The 25516-nt window shown below is 49.9% G+C and overlaps 1 protein-coding gene across 1 annotated transcript; it reads right to left on the bottom strand.

The window, feature by feature from the left end:
• Positions 1 to 2671: 2671 nt before the first annotated feature.
• Positions 2672 to 24880, bottom strand: LONRF3 (LON peptidase N-terminal domain and ring finger 3). Its single transcript, XM_074276908.1, has 11 exons — positions 23880 to 24880; positions 19781 to 19899; positions 18164 to 18286; positions 15600 to 15764; positions 10758 to 13848; positions 10162 to 10252; positions 8977 to 9091; positions 8247 to 8365; positions 5770 to 6982; positions 4780 to 4929; positions 2672 to 4111 (listed from the first exon to the last, which is right to left on the bottom strand). Exons 1-9 carry the CDS (start codon positions 24664 to 24666, stop codon positions 6817 to 6819), a joined length of 4776 nt encoding a protein of 1591 aa, XP_074133009.1. The 5' UTR covers positions 24667 to 24880; the 3' UTR covers positions 2672 to 4111; positions 4780 to 4929; positions 5770 to 6816.
• Between the last annotated feature and the right edge of the window lie 636 nt (positions 24881 to 25516).

A 25516-nucleotide genomic window follows, 5' to 3' on the forward strand; every position in this document is an offset into this window, starting at 1 on the left:
TATTTTTTTATGCACCTAGTGTCTTGCCCATCTTCTTCTCTCTGAGGGCAGACACCCTGTGTGTACCTGCCTTTCTTTGTATCCTCAGCAGTTACAACAGTGCCTGCCATATAGCTTGAGAATGATGAGAGATTTGGTCCCTTGGGGGGCTTTTAATTGCATCAGTTGCAAGGGGTGGCACCTTATGGTCAAATTCTTGTATGAGAACAAAAGCGGTCCTGGGAGCATCTAGCTCCATTTTGAATCCATCAACCTTTGTTGAATATACCTGGGCCCCAAATACACATTATTTATTGTGGAAAGATGTGCTTTGGGAAGTTAAGAAAATCCCACCAAATGAGCTGAGATATTAAGCCCTGAAAGCCACTTTTGTTGGTCCGGTCTCAATTCAGGTTATGCGCTGAGAAGCATGGGATAGTTGAGCTTTCCAGTGGAGTGGAAATGTAGGGCTTTCATATACTCCATATAGCCAGACATTTTGGCTCCTAAACCTAAAAGGGTTAGAGTTAGGAAGGAGATAGCTAGGGTGCTTGTGCTCTTGATTGTTGTACGTGGCCATCTGTATGTAGAGAAGATGGGGCTCATGGGAAAAGACTGATATTGGGAAAGATTGAAGGCAAAAGGAGAAGGGGACAGCAGAGTATGAGGTGGGAAAGTATCACGGGAGCAATGAACATGAGCTTGGACAGACTTTGGGGAGAGAGTGGGTAGGAGGGCCTTTGTAACAGAGAGTCAGACCCAAGTGAACCACAAAGGGCCTCTTCGGCACTTAACTCCCAGCAAATCCCTATCCTGGCAATCAGTGGATCCTCAACTATATTTAGGGTGTGATATTGGGCCTAAACTCATTTCCCAGAACAAACTGAGGCCCAGAGAGATGAGGTGAATTATCAAAGGTGCTACAGGTATACAGCAGAGTTGGGGGGGGGCGGCGGTTTCCACTGTACGCCAAGACACCTCCTGCAAGTATAGTGGGTTCTACTCCATACTGAAAATGTTTGATTCTTTGTTGGCATTTTCAGGGCGGGGCACCTTGAAGGGGCTCTAGAAATGCTTGGTGATAGATTGAAGTCAGGCTTTCTTGCAACTCTTCAGTCTACTTTGTGATTTTATCAGTACACAAGGGACCGGGCAGTCTCCCGTTATGTCACTTAAGGCTGACAGTTTTCACCCTTCATTGACTCAGCCAAATTATCAACAGCAGCGCCCACTTAATACTTGCCACAAGAACAGTGCCTGTCACATAGCGAGTTATTTCACTCATTTGCTGTGGCTGCCAGTGGGAGTTCAAAAAAACGAATGGGGAAGTAGGAGGACCGGGATATGGTCCAATGGGCACCTTGGCAAAGTTCTTCCTTTCTCTGGGTTCACTTCTTCCTTTAGCAAATGAAAGGGCTGGATCTAATCTTGGCCAAACGGACCGGCCTGTGCTAGCAGAAGGGCTGAAGTGGAATAGTGAGGGTTGGGGATAAATGCATTCTCAGCTCAGTAGCGGGGTAGGAGAGGTACCCCTGTATGTGGTGTGTGCATGTGACTGTAGCTAGGAAGAACTGATCACAGAAAGCTGGCCACTCTTGTTAGGCACTCATATCCAACTCTTCCTGACTCCATTTGGAGCCTTTTTTGGCAAAGAGACTGGAGAGATCTGCTGTTTCCTTCTCCAGCTTATTTTACAGATGAGGAAATGGAGGCAAGCTGGGTGAAGTGACTTGCCCAGAGTCATGTCTGGTCACAGCTGAACTCAGTTCTTCTTGCCTCCAGGCCTGGCCCTCTATGCACCGTGGAGTTACCTAACTGCTCCCTCCCACAGGTACCATTGACCAAGTTTTCAGTCCCTTTCCAGTCCTTTGCATCAGGACCCAAACCTCTTTGTGGTGTTCTTGGACCAAGATTATTCTTCACCTACACTATTGGTTCTTGGGCCCTAATCCACAAGGAAGTGGGAGGGAGAAAGGATGGGGTATCAAATGATATGTATTTTTTTCTAATGGGCCAAAATGAGTCATTTTTTTTAAACAAATTAGTTTTTTTTTCTCTTGGCCCTGGACCACTACTGCACAGAGCTGATTGGAGAATGGCATGGGCATTGACTGAGCTTGACCACCCTCCTTCCTTGAATTATCATCCTCCCTTGTAGCTGATCCCAAGACTTCCTGATAAAATAGATTTGTTTTAAAGGCCAGGGCTTGCTGTATTTAAAAAAGACTTAATATGTTTCTCTTCTCTGATAACAGAACAGGCTGCAATAAAGGGTATCCCAGTCACGGCCTACAGAGCTCCTCCATGAAGGGCTGCCCAGATTTGTGATGACCCAGGACACATAGCTTGGTTCACCACCCCCTTTTGTCCCTCTACTGTAAGCTAAGCCAAACCATGTGTCTGTAGACCTTGTTTCTTCGGAAAACTCACGGACCCAAAGGGTGCCAAGGGGAAACTGTTGACTACATGGGGGTAGAATGGAAAAATAACCCTGAACCATTGGACTAGAAGATCTAACTGAGTGGGGCAACCCAACTGAGCGAGGAAGTGGAAGCCAAGGGGAATGGAACATGAGCTAGGCAGACTTAGCCCTGGAAGGGGAATCTAGGGGAAGAGTGCCGAGTGTATGTCTCTAACAAACCCAAAGGGAAATTTCTGACGCATCGTTAACAAAACACCACACAGGACACGATTGTGCGAAAATAAATTATTCAACCAGAATGAAGTAGTGAACATTAGCTGAATCCAACCAGAAGCATTTAGAATAAGACTAAACAAGCGTCAACAAAATAAATTCATCAACATCAATTGTTTCACAGTAAGACCAAACATTCTTTTTGAAATGTAAATGTTATTTTCTGAACTTTTGAAGGCAAACAATATCACTGTGCTCTAGAACAACACCTAGGCCATTCATTTAGCAATGCAGCATGTCAACAATTGCAGATAGAAAGAGAGAAGAGAGAAGATGGAGGGGGGAGAGACAGAAATGAGGGTTTTCCAAATGGAGTAAACCCCTAAGCAGGTGTTATTTAGGACATCCTGCTGAACACTCCCCCTGAGGTTAATAATGATCACCCATTAAGACAGTATTGTGATTAAAGACAGTGACAAGAAGTCCCCTTCCCTCCCCTCCCCCCCCCACCTTGGAAGGAATAACAGAGCCCCTTCCTTTCTCTTCATCTCTTGGATTTTACTGGCCCTGGTTTTAGCCTTCCATTGGGTCGTGGCCTGGACCTTCCATTGGATCCTGGCCTGGACCTTCCATTGGGTCTTGGCTTGGACCTTCCATTGGGTCTTGGCTTGGAACTTCCATTGGGTCTTGGCTTGGAACTTCCATTGGGTCTTGGCTTGGACCTTCCATTGGATCTTGGCTTGGAACTTCCATTGGGTCGTGGCTTGGAACTTCCATTGGGTCGTGGCTTGGACCTTCCATTGGGTTGTGGCTTGGACCTTCCATTGGGTCGTGGCTTGGACCTTCCATTGGGTCGTGGCTTGGACCTTCCATTGGGTCGTGGCTTGGACCTTCCATTGGGTCGTGGCTTGGACCCTCCATTGGGTCTTGGCTTATACCTTCCATTGGGTCTTGGCTTGGATCTGCCAGTAGTCCTTGGCTTAGATCTTCCATTGTGTATAGGACTGAACCTTGCAATGGGTAGAAGACTGGACCTTGCATTGGGTAGAGGATTGGACCTTGCATTGGGTAGAGGATTGGACCTTGCATTGGTCCTTGGCTTGTACCTTCCATTGGGTCTTGGCTTGTACCTTCCATTGGATCTTGGCTTGTACCTTCCATTGGGTCTTGGCTTGGACCTCGCATTGGTCCTCGGCTTGTACCTTCCATTGGGTCTTGGCTTGGATCTAGCACTGAGCCTTGGCTTGAACTTTGCATTAGTCTTTGGCTTCTACGTTCCATTCGGTCTTGGTTTTGAATTGCATGTTCTAGCACACTTTGCATAGGGACCTGGCTTTGGTTTGAGTTTTGGTTGTAGGACAAGAACGACAGGACATACCGAATGCTATTCAAGCGGCGCCTCAGGGACTTCATGGAAAGGAAAGGAAGCTGAGCTCTACTTTCAAGTGGAAGGACTGCCAAGACCCACCAGCACCAAGAGGGGCCATTGGGGTTGACCTAGAGTAGAGAGACAAAGGAGGATTGGTCACTTCCTGAAGGAATGGTAGCAACAGTGACAACTTCTACTAAGAGAGTCACCGAGTCTTTCTGAATCACTGTGTGATTCTCTTAGAAAACAGCTCAGAGAAACTGCAGGCTGGCTTAGGGGCTCTGGTTGAGCAACAGGGTCACTGGGAGTCTTCCCTCCCCAGGGCAATGCTTCTGCATTAGGGAGCCTGAATCCCGAACAAGGGGAGAAGGGGCACCCCTTCCCTCCCTCTCTGGAACAAGATCACCTAAGCATACATTAGGGACAGGAGGTGAATGTTTTAGAACACTGAAAGGGACAGGGGCCCTTAGTACAGAGCTGAATGGGACCTTGGGACATAGAACCCGATGGTGGAAACTGTGACCATGAAGTTCTCATTGCTGGAATACTGTCTCAGATTCAGATAGTGAGCATCAGCCTTGACTCTGCTTTGGTGGGGATGAGAACCCCAGAAGCTAACAGGACTGTCTACATTGGCCCTCCCAACTTTGATTTAGTCCTAGTTGCATGGCCTGGAAGCAGCAAAAGCATAAGCAATTAACAACCTCTACCGGTCCCTCTGTCTGCTACCCATCATCCTCATCCGGTCACTGACCCCCGGGGCCCTCCATGTAAAGAGGCACTTTGGTTATCATACCTGTGGATCCAGATCTTTTGGCGGCATGGGCCCGAAGTGGCCCAGGATGCGGCTCCGGAGCGCTTGTTTGAGTGAATAGAACCAGGCAAGTGACTCATCATATACATTGCTGTGCAGCCTTAGCAAACGTTCATACTCTTCCCCTTCCACCTGTAAGCAGCCAAAGAGAAGCCGTATGAGCATGGGGCTGCTGGCTGCCCTACGGGTACCTGGTCCCCCTAGCAAAATCTTTAGCAAGACCTGCCTGAGTCTATTCAGCAAGCACAGCTGACTGACTCCTCCAGCTAGATGAGAGCCCATTTGGAGAGAGGTCTGGGTAACCTGCTTCTGTCTCTGCACATGTGTCTCAACTTACATGTCCAGATGTAAGCAATTACATGCTTGGGGGAGGGGGAGAGGCCGGCAGCTGTTTAAACTAGTTTTTCCGGCAAAACATCTGCCTCATTGGAGATATTTAAAAGGGGGACCGAACTCCTACCCCCTTCAACCCGTCTCGGAACTCTTGGAATAAATCGGTCAGTGTCAGGAAGCACATGCGAGGGGCTACCATTCTAACTCGGCATTCCAGTGCAAAATTTCATTCATTGCCCAGCTATCTGAAGGGCTGGTACATGCACGAAGAGAAACGGCTGCTAGGCCGGCCACCTCTTCTTCCCACCACAGGCAAAGTAAAAAACCCACTGACTGATTGAGCTTGCCATCACCGGGCCTACTTTTTCTACAGTATGCTGCATTAACGGGAAGATCCGGATTTGGAGAGGCTCTGTCTCCCAAGTCAAATTAAAGGAAGTGACCTTCCCAGTGCCTCTGGCCGCTCAGGTACTGAGCTGAGGGAATGGAGCCAACGCTCTGCCCTAGCTTTCTGGCTTCTCTTCAGGTACCACGGCAGCAGCCTGAAGTGAAACCCCAGCAAATGCTCATGAAGCTTGTTGGCATTCCAGTTCCTGTAATCTGCGGCTTCCCGATTCTCAGCCCTCGGACAAGACCCACCTTATAATCCTCAACATATTCGATGTCAGCTGTGTTGTAGCCATCCCTCTGGCTCCGCCGGAGCACCTTAAACCTCCTCTTACCAATGCTGTCCACCACAGAGCGACCATCAGGAAAGAACTCAACATTTCTTATCTCCAGCAAGCAACCATATTCTGCAAACTAGATATTGGGGTAGGAGTAAGTAAAACAATCGGTCTTGTCAATGGATTTGATTCTAAATGATTCTAAAATATATGGCTAACCCCAAAGACCGAGTCCTCGGAGTCCCCACCAGGAAAGCCAAGAGTCTCTTGTCAGGCATGGCCCCTTGGACCACAGTTCACTGGTCTGATGCCAGTGGAGGCTTAAGGATAAAAAAAAATAAAAAATAAAAAATAAAAAAGAGAGAGAAATAAGCCAGAAAGTATCAGGACAGAGAAAAGGAGGAGAGTAAGAGAAACAGGAAGGATATCTGCTGAAACAGGAAAGAAAAGAACTGAATTTAGAGTCAGAAGTCCCAGGTTCGAATCTTGGCTCAGCTGCTCTGTGGCCTTGAACAAGTTAAGGCGCCTTGCTGCCACTGCCTAAAGTACATTCTCTTATAGTGAGACCTCCCCCATTCTTCTTCCTATTCCCCCACCCACCACCACCGTGATCAACTTTCCTTCTCTTCCCCAGCGTGCCTTCTGAACTCCGTGCTGCTCAGTAAAGTGGTACGCGGTCGAAAGGAGTAGAGGCTACTATTAACGGCCAGGGATTCGGGGGCCGCATTGCTGTAGCATTAGAGGAAGGCTAGACACAACACCTTCCTCGAGGCAAGTTCACATTCTAGTGTTGCCCGAGTTCAGAAAAAAGGGCTCGCGTTGTTTACATCCCACTGTCTCTCTGGGCTTAAGTCTGCCCATCCATGACATGTGGGGCTTGAGTTCGACATGCTCGGAAGGCCCCTCCGGCTTTGACGGTATGTCCATGTCGTTTGAGATTCTCCTTTACTCCCACACCCAACACCCCAGTCGAATCGGATCCCGTTTCGTCGGGCTGTCCTTCTGGTGTTCTATCACACACTCACCCTCTGTTGGCGTCACCAATGCACATGCCGAAATGGTTGCTGCCAGTCTCCATGCATCTTCGAATCATAAGGCGGTAGCAGGGCTCGAAAATGTGGAGGGGGCATGGCACAGTGGGATAGGCCATGGTGCACACAAATATAGGCACATTCTTATTCGGGCTGCTGCAGAAGGGAAATACAATTTTGACAGCAGAGTTTCTCCCACGTCCCCACCAGAGACAGGCCGTCCTGAGCGCTGTTAACACTGTGGACGAACGTCTTGCCCTGCTTCCGATTTTGCCGCTTTGCTAATAAACAAGGGCCGTCGGATGCTCGGTAGCTTCTGTCCAGGAGGAGCCAAGAGGGCCCCCGGTTCCCTCAGGAGGCCTCATCGGAAACCATCGCCCCAGTCCTGCCCGTGCCCCGCTCCCCCAGCCTCCCACCCGTCGGATCTGCCCGGAGAACCACCAAAGCAAATGGGGAGGGGGCAGGGGGGGGGAAGGAAATCAGGCGAACTACCAAGCCCCATCCCTGGCCCGGGACTTGGACTCATCCCCCCACCCCCACCCCACCCCCATAGTGAGGAATCGGGGCGGGGGAAGACATCTCTTTTAAATAAAGCTGAGTTTCTGAGGGCTTAGTCAAATTCCAATAGGAGTCCCCCCCCCCAAGTCGAATCCCCCGGTGTTACCACACCACTTGAAGAAAGCTCATTTCCAGGGGATATGGCCAACCCACTAGCATCAGAAGCCGCAAGTTCCCTAGCCATGAGAACAGGGCATGAGAGGGCCAGTGTGTCTAGAAATGGACTCAGATGCAAAAAGAAAAATAACTCGAATTGACAATGTAGTTACTTTTATTCTTTATCCAATCAAAACTTATCAGAAGTCCAGCCTTTCGCGAACCGTACCCCGAGCAGTGAATGCCCAGAAGCAGATGGCCCTAGAAACAGGACTGGACAAATACTTAGAACTCAAAGACATTTTATTACCCTTCCCAAAAGAATGAGCTGGGGATATCGCTTGAGTTCCACTTGTGACATTTTGCGTCCCAAGCACATACTGTTCCACCACTGACCCAGTGAATCAGGAAAAGTTTCTGAGCCAGAAGGATGATGGGTTCCAAGACCTAGAGTTAGAAAAAGCCATCTAGTCCAATCATCTCAATATATACCCAAGGAAATGAAATCCCATAGAAGGGGAAAGGACTTATACAAGATTACACAGATAATAAGGCGGCAGAAACTCAGTACCAATAATCACAAGTAAGACAGTCTTTCTATCACATTCATGTTGGTTCTGGAGGGGCCTAAAGAGATCATCTGGTCCGATGAGGGTAGGTGTCTCGCGGTGTTTGAGCACCTTAAGGATACCTTCCTTCTTGACTTACATTTCACTGTTTCCCCTCACATGCTGAGACACAGAAGGACATACACAGGTCTACATACTTGGAGAGCTCTGCCATTTCCTCCTCGAAAATCCTTCGGCGTTCATTGAGGTCTTCAGGCATATATTTGGCAATCAGTGCCTCCATCAGTAAATTTTTGTTACATTTTCTCATACATTGCTTCAAGAAAGAAAGAAAACAACTGTTATTTAGGTCTGCCCAGTCCCCAGGAAGGGCCAGCGATCAGATGAGCCCTCTCTTAAGGTTGTCCTCTCACACAAGCTTTCTCTAACTTCCTTTCTAAGGCAGTTTGTTCCGTGTCTAAGGAGGGGAAGGGGAAGGGGATGAAGCATTTCTATAGCACCTATGGACTGGTCCTTTTGACTAATAGCTCATTTGAACCTTACAGCCCTGGGAGTTAGGTATTATTCTGTTTTTGGTTTTGTTTTGTTTTGTTTTCTTTCTTTGGTTTTGTTTTTTGTTTTTTAATCACTTTCTGACAGTTGGGAAAACCAAGGCTGAGAGCCCAGGCTCAAACAGGTGACTGAGAATTCTGCTGAGCTCTGTCAAATGAGTAGTCTCGAGCACAGCCTAAAATACATCTAGGCTTGTGAAAGGCCTAGGGACTAGACTGGAGCTAGCTCTTGGATAACGTTCCTGAAAAGTCATGGGGGTTCTCTTCTTTCCAACCGGACTGGTTCTGGCCAGTCAGATTTGGCTCACATGAAAAGGATCTCAAGGCCTGCTCTCACTTCCACACTTAATACTTAATACATTTTTTCTTGAATTACCTCTTCGAGGTCTTCTTTGCACAGGGGGCATGTGGGGCTGCGATCCAAGCTTCTCTCGAGACACTTCATGCAGAAGGTATGTCCACAGGGAGTGGTGACAGGCTCATAGAACAGCCTGCAATCAAGCCATAAAAAACCCAGACTCAGAAGTGGACTCCATTTTAAGCTTTTTGTGGTAGCCCTGGCAAACGAGGGGGTCGGGAACCCTAAGGAGGCTTTTATTCTAAGCTAGACTTCAATGGAAGCACTTTGTTAGGGTTTCCGGCATTATCTGAGATTCAACACCACGCACAATATCTCCTCCCCTGCTTGTCCTGCCTTCTGTCACTTAGGGAACGATAATCACCTCAATTCTGAGAGGGGAGGCCCCTGCCACTCGGGAACCATTGCTCCTAGAAATGGTGTGCCCAGGAGGACAGAAACACAGGCCAGGATGGAACAACCCAATCCAGTGACCTGGAGAGGCAACTGACTGTTAAGCACCCTCCAGTGGCTGGTAGCTGCACCTGCAGCCCTAACTGCTCAGCTTCCCGGGGGCCTTCTAGGCCCAGAACTAACCCATCCAAGGAAGTCCCATCCTTCTTGGACCAGAATGCCCCATGATGCTCTCATCATCGACTATAAAAAGGCCCTCTCCATCACGCCATGCTATTCTTTATGCAGCTGAAGTGCTTGGGCACATTCAGAATGAAGTCTTTTGCCCAGCTCACCAGGGCCAGGACTAGGTCAGCTGGAGTAGGGTGGTTTTTTTTTTGAGGGGGGGGGAAGGAGAACGCCTCCTTTCACTCCCTCCACACTCAGACCACATCATGCCGAAAACCCTAAGGTTGATTCTACTAGACAAGCTAGGACTCGGGTTGAGAAAAGGGAAAAGCTGATAGTCGGAACTGGTAGGTGTGTTAGTCTGTGATTGGAAGTGGCCCCTGGACGCCAGCTCTTCCCATCATGCAAAGTGACGCCGACTGGGAGACTTTCATTTCTAGAGAGTGGTCTGAGGAACTGAAAAGGGATGTGACTGGGCCAGGATCACATGGCCCGCACGTGTCTGAGGCTATTCACAGATAAACCTTGGACCCCTAGTCTGCTGCCTTGTGAAGTAGCTAAGTATCTGGACTGATGGTACCATAAGTCATCAGGAAAGTGGCCCATCAAGAAGCAGGGGATCGACTGCGCCGCATTACCTACCTCATGCAGAGTGGGCAATCCAAGTCAGATGGATCGAAAGATTGGAAGGGAACCTTACGGGAATAATTCCTAGCCCGGGAGCCACCCGAATCTGAAAGGTGAAACGGTCAATCAAATCTGGAGCGAACTACTATCCCTGGCCCAAGAGGGCCTGGTTTGTTGGTTTTTTAAACATCAGAGAGCTGATATCTTGCCCAGTGTTCCTACCCTTAGCCTTTAGGAAGGCCCTCCCTTGGAGCCCCACCCCGGGTCAAGAGGAATCGCCACGCTTCTATGGAGCAGGGAGGATTGGGACATGTATAGCAGATAGCATGTCTGGGACAGACGAGGGAAGCCCAGGTTGGGGAACAGGCCTCTTGCCACTAAAGTACACTTTCCAGGAAATGCTTTCACCTTTCTGGGCTACCTCCTCCGTAAAAAGAAGCCTTAAGCGGCTTCTCTCGGGTCTGTATCTAGCATTCTCTGGATGATCTTATACGAGTCACTTCCTCTGCCTGAGCCTCAGGTATAAAATGAAGCTCAGGCCATCCTTCATCCGTTTTACAGACTTAACGATTCTGGGGCCCCCACGGAATCTCGTCAGGAGGGACTATTACCTTTCTTGGGAACCTTGCATGGGACTTCGTTGTCCGAAGACTGTGACGAACCGCTTTTCTCTTTTGCCAGCTGGCGTTTCTTGGACGCTTTGTTCTTGCCCTTGGCCTGCGCCCCTCCGGTCTGTTTCCTGGCCTGGTCCATTTTGGCCCGTCTCTTCTTGGCCTGGGCGTTCAGAATCCGCCTCTTCCTGGCCTGGATGAAGACATTTGATTTCTTCTTGGCTTGGACCACGTAGCCTAGTCTCCTCTTGGTTTGGGTTCCTGAGGAAACCTGTCTCTTCTTCTTGCTCTGGATCACTGGGGTCAGCTTCTTTTTCTTGCTCTGGGTCAGTGAAAGTGGTTTCTTTCTATCCTTCAGCAGGAGTGCTGGAGTCTTTCTCTTGTTGGACTGGCCCACTTGCATCTGTTTGTCGTCCTCCTTGAGCTGGGCTACCTGCCCCTGTTTCTTTTTGGCCGGAGTTGCAGAAGCCTGTTTCTTCCCGGTCTTGGATCCTGAAGCCTGAACCTTTTTGGGCTTTTTGCCTTTAGATGAATAATTTTGTTTGTTTGTGGCCTGGGATGTTGAAGCCTGTGTTCCCCCAGCCTGGGATGTGGAGGCCTCTTCATCGTCATCCCGGAACATAAAAGCATCTTCGAAGTGGGCCATGGAAGCCCGTTCCTGTTCACACTGGGCCATAGAGACCCGTGGCCCTTCATGCTGGAACAGGAAAGCCTGTGTCAATTCGGGCTGGAACATGAAAGCTTGGCCTTCTTCAAAGTGGGGCATAAAAGCCTGGTCATCATCAAAGCTGGGCATAAAATCCTGGTCATCATCAAAGTTGGGCATAAAGGCCTGGCCTTGGCCGGACTGGGACACGAAAGCCTGGCCCTCCTCGAAGCGGGGCATGAAACCCTGGCCTTGGCCGGACTGGGACACGAAAGCCTGGCCCTCCTCGAAGCGGGGCATGAAACCCTGGCCTTGGCCGGACTGGGACACGAAAGCCTGGCCCTCCTCGAAGCGGGGCATGAAAGCCTGGCCTTGGCCGGACTGGGACACGAAAGCCTGGCCCTCTTCGAAGCGGGGCATGAAAGCCTGGCCTTGGCCGGACTGGGACACGAAAGCCTGGCCCTCTTCGAAGTGGGGCATGAAACCCTGGCCTTGGCCGGACTGGGACACGAAAGCCTGGCCCTCTTCGAAGTGGGGCATGAAAGCCTGGTCCTCATTGGCCTGGGGCAAGGGAGCCTGGGTTTCTTCAGGATAGGTCACAGAAACTGGTCTCTCTTCAGGCTGGGACAGGAAGGCCTGCAAATCTTGGGCCTGGGACATGAAAGCCTGGCCCTCGTTGGGCTGGAACACGAAAGCCTGTATCTCTTGGGACCGGGACATGAAAGCCTGGCCCTCGTTGGGCTGGAAAATGAAAGCCTCTGGGTCTTCGGGCTGGCACATGTTAGTCTGCCTCTTCCCCTCCAGAGCCTGGGCCATCAGAGCCAATGTTTCCTCCTCATCAGATTGGGCCATCAGAGCCAAGGTTTCCATATCTGGTGGGGCTAGAATCGGGATCTCATCATCTTCCTCCTCCTCTTTAATGTGGAAGTCTGGAAGGTCTGGGAGGTCTAGGGGCTCTTCCTTAATCTGGAAGTCTGGAATGTCTATCGGCTCTTCTTTAGGCTGAAAGTCTGGAAAGCCTAAATCATCATTTTCTTCCTTAGGCTGGAAGTCAGGAAAGCTGAAGTCATCCTCTTCCTTGAGGTGGAACTCTGGGAAATTTATATCATCAACTTCTTCCTTGAGGTGGAACACGGGAAAGTCTAGCTCCTCTACTTCCTCCTTGAACTGGAAATCGGAGAAGTCTAGCTCCTCCACTTCCTCCTTGAACTGGAAGTCAGGAAAGTCAATGTCCTCCACCTCCTCCTTGAGCTGGAAATCAGAGAAGTCTAGCTCTTCCTGTTCCTGTTTGAAGTCGAAGTCGGGAATATCTATCGGCTCCTCTTTGAGATCAAAATCTGCAAGATCTATCGGCTCTTCTTTAATGTGGAAATCCAGAAGGTCAATCTCCTCTACCTTGGGCTGGAATACAGGAATCTCGATCTCTTCCTCCTTAGGCTGAATCAATACAACCTTCTCCTTGGGCTGGTACACAGGGACCTGTACTTCTTCCTCCTTGACCTGGACCAGCATGTTCTGCATCTCCTCGACAGGTGGGACTACTACAGCCTGTATCTCCTCCTCCTCTCCCACCTCTTCTCCTCCCTCCACCACCACCACGGCTTGTATCTCCTCCTCCTCTCCCTGGACCACCACGGCTCGTATCTCTTCTTCCTCTGCCCGGGCCATTATGGCTCGTATGTTCTCCTCCCCTGCCTGGACCACCACAGCCTGGATCTCCTCGTCTTCCTCATCTGGCTGGAGCATCAGATTGTCTCTCCCCTCGTTCTGGCACATCAAAATCTGTAACTCTGCCTCCCGAAGCTGGAATATTGCAGCCTGTCTGGTCTCCCTGGACAGAGCTTCCAGAGCCTGTCTCTCGGCTTCCTGAACCTGGAACACATCTGAAGTCTGGGTCTCTTCATCCTGAGCCTGGAACACTTCTGAAACCTGTCTCTCCTCCTGAGCCTGGAACACTTCTGAAGTATGTGGTTCCTCCTCTTCTTCCTCCTCCTGAGCCTGGAACATTTCTGAAGCCTGTGGCTCTTCCTCTTCCTCCTCCTGAGCCTGAAACATTTCTGAAGCCTGTGGCTCTTCCTCTTCCTCCTCCTGAGCCTGAAACATTTCTGAAGCCTGTGGCTCCTCCTCTTCCTCCTCCTGAGCCTGGAACATTTCTGAAGCCTCTAGCCCCTCCTCTTCCTCCTCCTGAGCCTGGAACATTTCTGAAGCCTCTGGCTCCTCTTCCTCCTCCTCCTGAGCCTGGAACATTTCTGAAGCCTGTGGCTCCTCTTCCTCCTCCTCCTGGGCCTGGACCACTTCAGCCTGTCCCTCTTCCATGGGACTGTCTACTGGTGTCTGTCTCTCTCCCTCCTGGGACTCCCTTTCTCTCCTTGCCCCCATACAAGCCAGGACAACGCAGCCAGGAGGGGTTGGCCTCTCCACAGCAAGAGGGATTTTCTCTATCTCCTATGAGACAGGGAGATTGGGTGAAATGAGTGACTACTCGTAATCTTAGTCCTCCTCTGATTCCCAGCAATGGCTGGGGTGGGGGAGAGAGGGAACGGAGGAGGAGGAGAATAGACGGATCCCACTCCAAGGTCACCTCAATTTTATTTTTTTTTTATACTTTTATAACAGAGATAATACTTGTAAGCACTTTCTTCATGGGATTCAAATAAGACAAATGTATATTTGTAAAGAGCTCTGTAAATATCAGTTAACATAGACAAGCTCTTGAGAAGGGCCACAAGACAAAGTTTTGCTCCTACTGGGTTAAACAGTCTAAATTGGGCTGAATTGGGAAAAGTTTAATTCGTTTTAGAAGTTGTTTTTTGTTTGCTTGTTTGTTTTGTTTTGTTTTTGGTTGGTTTTTTTTTTTTTTTTTTGAGTCCAAAATGATTTAGAAGGAAAAAAAAATCTATTTCATTTTTATTTTAAAAATGTCTTTTCTGAATGCTTGAAAATTGAGACAGCAAGAAGACTTTTAACCCAATCTACCCAAGGTCTCCGCTCCCACACTATGACAGGCCAGGAATTCACTGGGCAGCCTGTGAATGGCATTCCTAAGAAGCAGGTTACTGGGCCAATAGGTCAGCTGGTTAGATAACCAGTTTCCCAAAAGCTTGGCTAGCTGCACAGGGACTATTCAAAGCAGGAAGAACTTTTCTTTCCCCGGGGAATCAATCCAATGCCAACTTGGGGTGATTGACCTAAGGGAAATCCCTCTCTAATCTTAATCCGAGGGTCAAAGTTTGCCAGACTTCTCTGCTCAGGGGGCAGGTTTGGCAATAAGTGAACTAGTGGGAGACAGATTTGAGGGGACTTGGGAAAGGAGCCATATTCTCCCCTCCCATAGTCTGTGATTTTCAAATTTCAGAACACAATGACATAAGGATTTAAGTTCTTAGAATGAGAGCCCCATTCTTTCCCAAGATTTTCAAGTATTTGGCACACTGGTAAAACATGCTTTACGAGCTCCTGGAACTTTATCCGGGCCTTCCCACTGATTCCCAATGCCAGATTCTCAGAAGCTATCTAAATGGGCTGCCAGGAAAACTCCTGCCCCAACCTGATGCCAAGTCCCGAGTCTCTGAGAAGCCACCTCTACCTCTCCCCGGAGAAACATTATTATCGGAGGCCATCCTGCCGTGGCCCAACACCCACTGATTCCTTGCGTGGGAATCCTCTTTCTTTACTTTCACTTATAGACTACAATATAGCAGGTATGCTTCAGGACACCTGGTTTCTCAGCTTGTTACAAGGGAGAGGCTTTGGCGGGAAGATGGATTGGCCAAGTCATCACTCCTCCATCAGAGGCCATATTTCCAGCCTTGGGTGTAGGGTTTTAAGTTTTACCCGATGGCTGACCCTGCTTTTCTAATGAATCTCTCCCTGGATATTTTACATTAGGGTTTCTTCCAACTTTTCCCACAAGCCCAAGAAATGGTTCTGTGACCCTTTTATTCAAGCATATAAAAATTGTAGACAAATCAAACACTTATTGATGTTAAATCATAAATTTGTGAATTCCCCATTGTTCCCCATTGTCCCATATGGGATCATGGCCCACAGTTTGTTTGACACCGAGCGCTCCACGGAAGACTTGGTCTTGGTGGTGAAAGGCAGAAGAGGAGAAAGGAGCGATGGCTCCCTCCCCTTGAATTGTCTCCTGCCCTAAGTATGCCCAAAGAAGCAGCCAGGAACACCTGATGCCTTACCTGGACCAATGCTGGCAGCTGAGGGTCACTGCTGCAGCTAGCTCCACAGGCCTGGGAAGCCATGGCACTGCTTCCTGGTACAGAGCTGCAGGTCTCCAGTAGTAGGCAGCTTGCTAAGCGCTCCTGGGTATTCCCAGGGATGTGCGAGAACAAGCTAAACAGGAGCTGAGACAGAAAGCAGAACATCTCACTACTTAGGCACTTCCTTCAAGGCTCTGAAGGCTGAGAAGACAGAGGAACTTCTCTCTCTTTAGTAAAAAAGAGAGTGGGCAAAAGTGACTTTTCCAATTGAGAACTGTCCCAACATTGGACATCGTGGAACTGATCCAAATCACTGCCTGGTATTGAGGAGGGAGGAGAATTGTCTACACGGTTCCTGATAGTTACTGTGGCAGCGCAGGTCTGCACACAAATATGTTTCGGATCCACTTATTTGGCAAGGAAGGAGGGAGTAAAGAAGCAGACACAGGACACCTGGGAGAGTCCTAGCTGAGAATAGGGGCCATTGCTACCACTGGGTGGCCTAAAGTCATAGGGAGGGGGTCCTCTGTTCACTTTTCCTATGGAAACTTGATTTAGTCTTATTGATGGCTCCCTCCTCCAGGAAGCCCTCACCTCCTCTGCCAATGACCCAGACCCTGATTTCCTCCCTTCAGAACGGTGTCATGTCTGTGTTTCAGCTTCCCTAGCCAGACTGAGCAATTGAGGTCAGAGACCATGTTCTCTCCTGCTTTTTACATTATGTTCAATTTCAACCCTCTTTGGTCTTGGAGGCCTGAAAGGTGCCTGGATTCCCAAGGCCCAGAATTGGCAGAAACGCAAGCTACAGGCAGAAACCCACTCAGTGGTTGGCCAGTAACCAGAGCCCAAGAGTGAAGAGAATGACAGAGGCCCGGAGACTCTGTTTCCTAAATGACCCAACTGGGCCGTACAATTCCAAGGTGAGAACTGGGACAAAAGGCCATGACCTTCCAATGCAACCATATTAGAAAGCCCAAAGAGCTTCCTTTCTAAAGAGAAAAAAGAAAAGGGAAGTGGAGGTAAAGGGAGGAAAAAAGTAGAGACAATGGGATCGTCAACTCCACTTGGGTATAAGCAAGAGAACTATTGGTTAGTTTGAGAGATACAAGGTCTAATCCAAAGGCGGGTTTATCTCCCAGTAGAAAAGACCAATTCACAGTGCAAAAACAAAGCCAATTCCATTCCAGTCTCAGTCTTCAAAAGAAGAGACTTGAGTCAATAAAAGAGGCAAACCCCTCCCCCAAACATGGTGATCACACGGATCACTTCCTATGAGAGACTTTAGAGGACATCTGATCCAATCCCTTCGGTGTACAGAAGAGGAAACTGAGGCTTACAGAGGGGACAGGACCTGCCCCAAATCAAGGAGAGAGCGCAGTTTCTAACTCAGGTAGTCAGACTCCAAATCGGCATTCTTTCCATTATCCATTCTGTGGAAGGAAATTGCAGCCAGCCACAGAAACATCTGCGTTTTAACTCCTTTTCCTTCATCTACTTGAGTCTTTGTACGTACATTTTCCAAATCTGACAAACATATTGTCAGCTCCACCCAGCCCTCTTTCCACTGCGTGCCGGCCTAGAGGCCCTTGGAAGGGACAGAACCTTCAAGTTCAGGGTGGTTGTAAAAGGGGTTGGGAGGAAAAAAAGGAGGGGGGAAATCTCAGTGTGGATGGAGGACCCCAGAAAGAAGGGTGAGAAGGTAAAACAAAACCTATTCCCTAATCAAAGGGGAGAGCCAGCCTTCGGGAAGAGGGCATGTGCTAGAACCAAGATATGAGTTTCCCACTAAGGCCTGGCACATGGTAAATGTTCCTTGACTTCCACACATGGACCAAAAATCCAACAAGGACCCTTATTCTTTGGGTCAACTTCTGATCTCTCTGTGGACTGACCCCAACCCCTCTTTGGGTTCCCTCCCTCCCTTCTTTTCCTGTGTGCTAGTCTGTGGGATAAGGCAATATGTCTTCTCATCACTGGAAGCAGCAGTCTAGAAACAGCAGGTAGGCAGGCTCGATAATTGCTTTCTCTCCTTGGGAAGCCAGGAGGCCTTCGAGCAGACCTCAATAGCCACTGATTAAAAAAAAAAAAAAAAAAAAAAAAAAAGAAAGGAAAAAAAAACCAACCTTTAAGGTTAAAAGCCCTAAACTCACCCTTCCCCCAGAGGACTCTACAGATGTCCACCAAATCATGACATCTGATATCCTGGAAATGCTGAAGAGAAGGGTTTTACTCAGGAAGTAAGGAGTAGGTGGTGGTCCTTTCCCAGAGGCCCCAGCAGAGAGACCTTGGAAAGGATGGCGAGTCCATTCGACCCAAAGTGGTCTGTTGCTGGCTGGCTATCTGTTTCAATTCTCACCCATCCTTCCTTTGTTTTTTTTTGTTTTTTGTTTTTTGTTTTTTCTCTCTCACGCTTTCTTTTCTCTGTCTGCCTCAGTCTCTTTCCTCTTTAGGTCCCTCTCAGACAAGAGGGCAATAGGCCAGCCCCTCACTTCCCGAGGGAAGTCAGACCACCAGAGTTATTTAAGAGAGCTGGCTTGACTCACCTTGGCAGCTTCACACCTGGCAATCCTGTGCCCCTCATCCAAAGCCACACAGTACAGGAACTCCCTGAGGGCTTCTTCTGTTCTCCCCAGGAAGGCTAAGACTTGGGCTTTGCAAAAGTGACCCTACAAAGAGACAGGCCCCCTTATTCAAGCCCCACTTCAGCAAAAATCTACCTTGAGCAAGAGTTCAGATTTGGAAACCTTGGAACTTATTACAGAAATAATTCTATTACACAGAAACAGGAGTGACTTCGAGGGTTAAGAGTTCTAAAATGGCCCTTGCAGGTTCTGACATTAAGTTTAACACATGAAGAAACTAAGGGCAAAAGAGGGAAAAGGAACTGGCCGTTTCAACAGGCAGGGACTTGACATATATCCCGTGAGCCTCTGGCCCATGCTCTCTGTTAATAAGTGTTACTTATCCCAGATAACATTGTGAATTTTAAGAGAGACCTTCTAGAGACAATGTGCCAGTGCAATTTGGGACATGATGGCAAGCCAGTGGGAAAGAGATTTAGGGGCAAATAGGGCTTTTGATGCCTATCACTTGTTACACAGAGAACTATCTCAGTTTTTTTTCTCTTTTCCTTTATTTTATTTTAATTTTTTGAGGCAATCTGGGTTAAATGACTTTTCCAGGGTCACATTTGAACTCAAAGCCTCTTGACTCCAGCGCCAGTGCTGCATGCACTCTGCTACCTAGGTGCCCCCATCTCAGTCTTTTTCTTAACAGATTTATATGGAGATTTAAATAAAGGGGGGGGGACTCTATCAATGAAAATCAGCATTTTTTTCTGCTGCTTTTTTCCGTTTCATAGGCAGCTGAGAGCTGAAATTGGGGGGAGAGTAAACACAGCCACTCTGTGTCCTGGGCACAATTTAGATACTGGGTTTATATTAGGGCATTGCAAATTACTGAGAAAAGAGGGGCTTCAGGCTCCAAATACAGAAAGTGGGGCTTCTTGTATTTCAGAGGCTTCTAGCAGAGAAGCTGCATTGAATTTAACATAGAAATTTACATTTAAAAGATTCAAGTTTAAGAGGGGAAAAAACTGGTCAGTTTGAATTCTGGAAAATTTTCCATCTCCAAAGAGCTGCTCTAAAATCAATTGCTTTCCCTGCGAGGGAAAAGGCACCAGAAGCCCCTTTTTACCCTTCCCAAAAGGCTCTCCCAGCTTTTTCTGTAATGGTGTCTGAAAATCCACCATTATTGATTGTTTAGGTTAAATACAATTTTTATTTTAAAAATGTGAATAGGAAATACCTAGGAAGGGAGGGGTCCTGCACTGATCATCTTGCACTGATATTTTATTAGAGAAGAAGAAATGCCCCAATTCTGCCTGTGGTAACCATCTTTGAGTTGCTAAAGGACAAGGGACAACTGGCAGGATATAGAGTCCTTCAGAACAGGGACAAATTATTTGTTGCTTTCTTTGACACCCCAGTGCCCTATCTCCCCTTTTTGGGCCGCCCTTGAAACATTTTCTTAGCACCCTCCCCCAATAAACACTTGTAAGAGCTGATAAAGGACAAGGGTGGGGGGGCGCCGCATGAAAAAGGAAACTTCCCTACTTGTTTCCACCTGGAACAAACCCATCACCCGATGAGAACACGCACCTTCAGCCAATAAGGCTGGAGTCTGCAGACCATTTCAGCATCATGCAATGCAGGTTCAGGAAGTTTCAAGACAAAATAGACCTGAGATCGCTTGTTAAAGAGCAAGAAGTCATTTGGAGCTGTTGATTGAAACACACAACAGCATACAATCTCATCAATTACCATCAGCACAGGGCCCCGGTTTTCTCTGGGGCTTAATAAAGGAGAGACACTCAGGGCTAGCTCTCTAGACCAGAGTTGGAGGTCTGAGTCCCACTCCCAGAACTAGTTGCCAACCGGTTCAGACTGGATCTGGGAGGTAATCCCTGAAGCTGATCACCACTTATATATAGTAAATCATTTTCTTGCTGGGGTATTTTTGGGGAGGGGTTATTTTTTTTTAGGTTTTAATTTGGGTAACCCTATTTTCAGCCATGACAAATGACTTTCCTCCATTGACTTCAACGCATCTGCATTTGAATTTTAGCAGCAGAAAATAAGCTAAGAAATAAGTGGGGCTATCCAATTGCATTTGATTGTCCAGACCCCCCAAAGTGAGGGGAAAGGGGAGAGCCAGGTGTCAAAATTGAATCCTTTTACAATCCAGTTAGCATCACACAGACAAAATGTTTCCTGGCTAAAGACTGCACACCTCTTAATAAATGTATCTTAACCAGAGGCTGGGCAAGTGCTACAATGAGATATGTGAGAATGAAGAGAGATAATATTTGTAAAGCACTTGGCAAACCTTAAAAGCACTATGTAAATGTTAGCTGCTTTTATTAAAACATTAAGAGTATGTGAATGATTTAACATAGAGCCATTCCCCACTACTGGACAAATAATGTCAAGCTTTTGTCCAGTTAAAAAGAGGCAGGTGACCAGCAGCATCTCTGTAGAAATTAGTAGGCAAAGGTGCAATTCATTTGGAACTCCACTAATCTCCCCCCCCCCCCCCCGCAAGGCACGAAAAATAGAAGTGCTTGGGGGGAAATAGAGAAATGAAGCAAGCAACATGAGATCAGAATGGCTCTGACTTGTGTTGCTATTGAGAAATCTGAGATTTCTTGGCAAAGATACTGGTTACTAGCCATTTCCTTTGTATTTTACAAAATGAGGAAACTGAGGCAGAGTAAAGTGACTTGCCCGGGGTCAGGAAGGTAGCCCAAGTCTGAGATTAGATTTGAACTCAGGTCTTCCTGATTCCAGACCCAGACTCTCATCTACTGCCACACAGCTCTCCAATGATTGACTGGGAACTACCCAAAGTGCTGAAACTCAAAGAGTTGCCAGGGCCTTTGGAGATTATAAAATCTCAGAGGAGGAAGCTCTCTGATCTAAATCAGGGCTCGCCTCCACCCAATAAGAGGGCACCTGCCTTTGGCTTGAAGACACCCCCTAATGATTGAGAACTCAATCTCTCTTGTGGCTTTCCATTCCAAAATGACATCCCTTAAAAATACAGGGTCTGACCTCGCCTTCAATCAATTCCAGGAATCAGCTCGACTATCAAATATAAAATATCAAATTCTCCAGTGTTCAAAGTCCTTCATAACCTGCCTCCCACCAGTGTTCTGGAACATTACATTCCCTCCCCCTCCCCACTCTGCAAACCAGTGGCACTAGAGGCTTTACTGTTCCTCACACAAGATGCTCCACCTCTGCCTCCTCGTGGCTCCTTTAAGCCTTAGCTAAAATCCCATCTTCTGCAGGAAATGTTTTCTGATCCCCCTTAATTCTAGTACCTTCCCTCTGTTGATTAGCTCCAATTTGCCTGTTGGTACATAGTGTTTTGCATGTTCTAGCCCCTTAATTGAGAGGCTCTCAAGCGCTGGGACTGGCTTTTGCCATTCTTTGTATCCACAGCACTTAGCACAGTGACAGTCACGTAGGTGCTTAATGAATTTTTGTTTGCCATTACTGAACCAAAATCTGTCTCTGTGCAATTTCTCCCCATTATTAATACCTAATAGCTAACATTTATATAGTGCTTTACAGAGATCATCTCATTGCTCCTAGTGCGCAACTAACCCAACCTATAGCAGATGAGGAAAATGGGACCCAGAGAAAGGGTCTCACCCACAGCCACATAGGTGGGGGGGCTAGGATTCCAAGATTCTATTCTTAAACCGTCTGGATAAATGAAAATGAGGATGGGATGATGAGATTTGATCTTCCTGAGGGTCTTTTTTTTTTTTTTTTTCATAAGGTCTGATAGCCCTGCTGTGATTTTACTGGAAGATGGGGAGGGCATTTCTGGATGTGGCAGCAGCTGGGGGTTCATATGATCACAGAGCTAGAGCGAAAAGGGAACTCAAGGGCCAGTGTGGGATTTTGTCCACATCTTTGTCTTGCCAGTGTCGGGGTTGTTATTATTTTTTTTAATCTACCCCAAGGATTTAAAATCCTCCAAATTTCAAGACCTTTTTAGAGCTCTGTATAATTTGCTAATAAAGCATCAACTAAAGATGGATGAAGATCTCTGATTCTATTTATTTATTTATTATTTTTTTGCTGGAGTGAATCAAAGAATGTGGACAATGGGTCCAAAGGGAGTTTCCCTGTACCTTAATCAGCAAGCTCCCTTGAGTACAACAGGCGAGCCTGGCACAGAAAGTCCTCTGCATGGGGGATGTTATGAGGAGGGAGGAAAGGGGGGGGAGAGCCCTCCAATTTTGTCTTTCCTCCATTGATGCTGGTCCCTGCTCCTTTCCCTCCCATCCCCATTTTTCCTTGCCCTCCCATCTAGATTTTTCCTCGCCCTCCCATCTAGATTTTTCCTCGCCCTCCCATCTAGATTTTTCCTCGCCCTCCCATCTAGATTTTTCCTCGCCCTCCCATCTAGATTTTCCCTAGATCTTATAATGTTGCTTTGTAAATTGGATGCCATCCCCCTGCTTATACCTGTTGCAGGCCTATGATGGCAGTCAACAAGTAGCAGTTCCAATCTTTCCCATTTTCATTTATTGCTATCGGCCCCATTAGTCCCTTGAGTTCCCGTATTTCAGACGACACAACCATGGGGGGGGGGGGGGAGTGATTTTGCCCACTGCCAATCACTGGAGATGCTTTTCAGCTTATTTCTCGCCCCCAAATTGCCACGCTCAAGCCTTGGGCCAGGCCGCCATCACCACCCCTGCAACGCAGTACAGGAAAGATGGGGAGGGGGGATGAGGAAAGAGGGAGAAAAGAGGCAGCGGCAGGCAGAAAGCAAAGCACCCTCCAAAACGACCAAGGAGGGGGGGGTTTCAAAGGCTCACCTCGGGAGCCCATCTTGACACCCCCCCCCTGCAAGCAAACACACAACTCCGAAGCTACTACCACAAACTGGCTGCCGTGGGCTCGAGCAACAGGGAGGCCAGCAGACCCTGGCGATCGACGGCAAGGGAGAATCAATCGGGCCTGCCAAGGGGGTCCGGGGTGGGGGTGGGGGTGAGGCAAAGCAGTTCTTTCAGCCTGCGGAAATCTGGGGTCGTAAACAGCAATCCTGACTCGGAGACCGGTTGGGTGATCAGCTCCCGCTCCCACCTCTCTTCCCTCCATCCCGGGGATGCTTTCCGAAGCCCCGGCCCACTCCAGTTAGCTCACCGTCACACAACCCGGCCCAAACGACAGGAGGGGCCCACAGCCGGGCCTGGCCCGAGGGGCCGAGCTCAAAAAAGGGCTTATGCAACGCGAGGCTCTCCTGGCCTCTTCCCACTCGCAACTCGCGCGTGGATGGGCATTCAGACCCCCAAAAGTTACCAATCCTCACCGGGCTCTGCGCCCCCTCGGGACCCTAAGCACATAGAGATGAGGCCGAAAAATCTCAGGCCCTGACCCTGAGCTAGCCACATTGACGCACGTGAACGCACACCCACCCGCCGCCCCGCCAGCGCCACGCACTGCCCCTCCGTGAGCACCTGAGGCCCACGCTCGCCGCCCTCCCCGCGGGATCCCCAGGGGGTCGGGGGGTGGGGATGGGATCACGATGTCAGACCCTCCTCGGGGAACAGGTTGGCCCCCAGAACGAGCGAGCAAGGAAGGGCTAGGGAAAGACGCGCCTGGGGGGTCGCTCCCGTCTCCCCTCCCCCTCCCCAGCTCGGACAGACCCGCCCGCCCCGGGGCCCCCGTTCCTTACACAAGTCGAGCGCCCGGGTGTACTTGTCCAGAGCCCGCTTGAGCCTGCCCCGCTGGAACAGGCGACCGCCCTGGTGGCGGAGGAGCGACCCCTTGGTCGAGCTCGGGAACCACTTGGCCAGCAAGTTGCAGAGCAGCACGTTGACGCGCAGGTTGGGAAGGGGCAGCAGCAGCAGCTCCTGCTCGTCCGACGAGCTCTCGCTGCAGTAGAAGCGGGGCCTAAGAGGTCTGTTGCACTGGAAGCAGCGGCGCTCGTTCTCCAGGCACGCTTTGCAGAAGGTGTGTCCGCAGCTCAGGGACACCGGCTCGCACAGGAACCCCTGGCATCCGCGGCATCGGAAGCCATCCCAGATCAGCTGGGGCAGCTCGACCACGGGCTGCGACCCCTCCCCGTTCTGGTCGTCGCCGCCGCTCAGCATATCGGGCGTGACGGGGATCTCGCGGATGCCCTCGCGGAGATCGTCTCGGGTGCGGATGCTCTCGGCGATGCTGCGCACCAGACAGTCCAGATGCTCGGGGTTCAGCTGGCGCTCCTGGTACAGAGCCTGGTACAGATCGAGGGCTTCGTGGAGGCGCCTGCGGGCGGCCAGCGAGTCCGCCTGCTGCAAGAGCCTCAGGCTCTCGGGGCTCAGAACCACGGGCACCCTGGGCAGGCTCCCCTCCCGCGCCGCGGCCGCGGCGGCGGGACGCCTCTGCGTGCCCGAGGTGGATGGCACCGCGGGAGGCTCGGAGTCTCCGGCGGCCGCCTGGCGGGCCGGCGGGCCCCGGCGGGGATTGTCGGAGCTCATGCCGGGGAGCTGGGGACAGCTGGCCCGAGAGGGCCGAGACGCGATCGGCCGCGGCCGCGGCGATCACCCGAGGGGCCGGAGCGGCGCCGCGAGCCGAACGGATGGGCTGATGCGGCGAAGGCGGCGGCGGCGGCGGCGAAGGCGGCGAAGGCGGCGGCGGTCGAGCTGCTGGGGATGACGAACAGGGTTTCTCGGCTCTCCGCAGAGAACCGCTTACTCCCCGCGCTCCCCGCGGCTCCTACCGACTGGCTCGCCTGGGTTCCGTCTTATATAAGCCCCGCCCACGTGACAATCGACCCGCCTCCCATTGGCTGGCGGCGCGAGAACTGTTACAAAACCTGACGAAAGGGTTTTGTAACAGTTGGGAGCTCGCGTCTGCTTCAGGCTCCGCTTTCCCCCCTTTTTTCGGGGGGAATGGGAGTGCGTGTGTGTGCTGAGGGGGGGGTGTGTGGCGTAGTCTATGTGGATGGCTCCGCCGGCTCCGTGCATTTTAGGATGATGTGTCTGGAGGTGTCTGTGCGCGCGCGCTCTGGCTCGGCCGTGCTGTGCGCCTGTGCCTTTTGGATGTTGTTGTTTACACCCGCCTCACCGGCAGATCTTGGGCTAAAGCAAAACTCGCCCTGTCTGCTTTTGCGGCAGTCGCCATCCCGGGCCGCGGCGGGCCGCAGACGCCCCCCGCCTTCCCGCACCCGCAGCTCCCTTGGCCCGCTGCAGCGCAGCACGGCTGCACGATCGTTCCCCGGAGAGCTCCCTGGCGGGGGACAGACAACGGGGGGGGGGGGGGGGGGGGGGCGGGGGGCGGCGGTTTGCAGACGGTCCCCCGGGCACACACCCGAGCTTCTGCTTGGGG

Source organism: Sminthopsis crassicaudata, chromosome X (assembly GCF_048593235.1).
Source record: "Sminthopsis crassicaudata isolate SCR6 chromosome X, ASM4859323v1, whole genome shotgun sequence".
NCBI classification, from domain to species: Eukaryota; Metazoa; Chordata; class Mammalia; order Dasyuromorphia; family Dasyuridae; genus Sminthopsis; species Sminthopsis crassicaudata.

Excerpts from the sequence above, each read along its gene's own strand:
- LONRF3 (XM_074276908.1), bottom strand. The coding sequence starts at position 24,666 with ATGAGCTCCGACAATCCCCGCCGGGGCCCGCCGGCCCGCCAGGCGGCC. Across the intron at positions 10,253-10,757 it reads ATGCAAGGTTCCCAAGAAAG|ATTCGGGTGGCTCCCGGGCT; the intron begins GTAATAGTCCCT and ends TTCACCTTTCAG. Across the intron at positions 6,983-8,246 it reads GAAATGGCAGAGCTCTCCAA|CAGCCCGAATAAGAATGTGC; the intron begins GTATGTAGACCT and ends TCCCTTCTGCAG.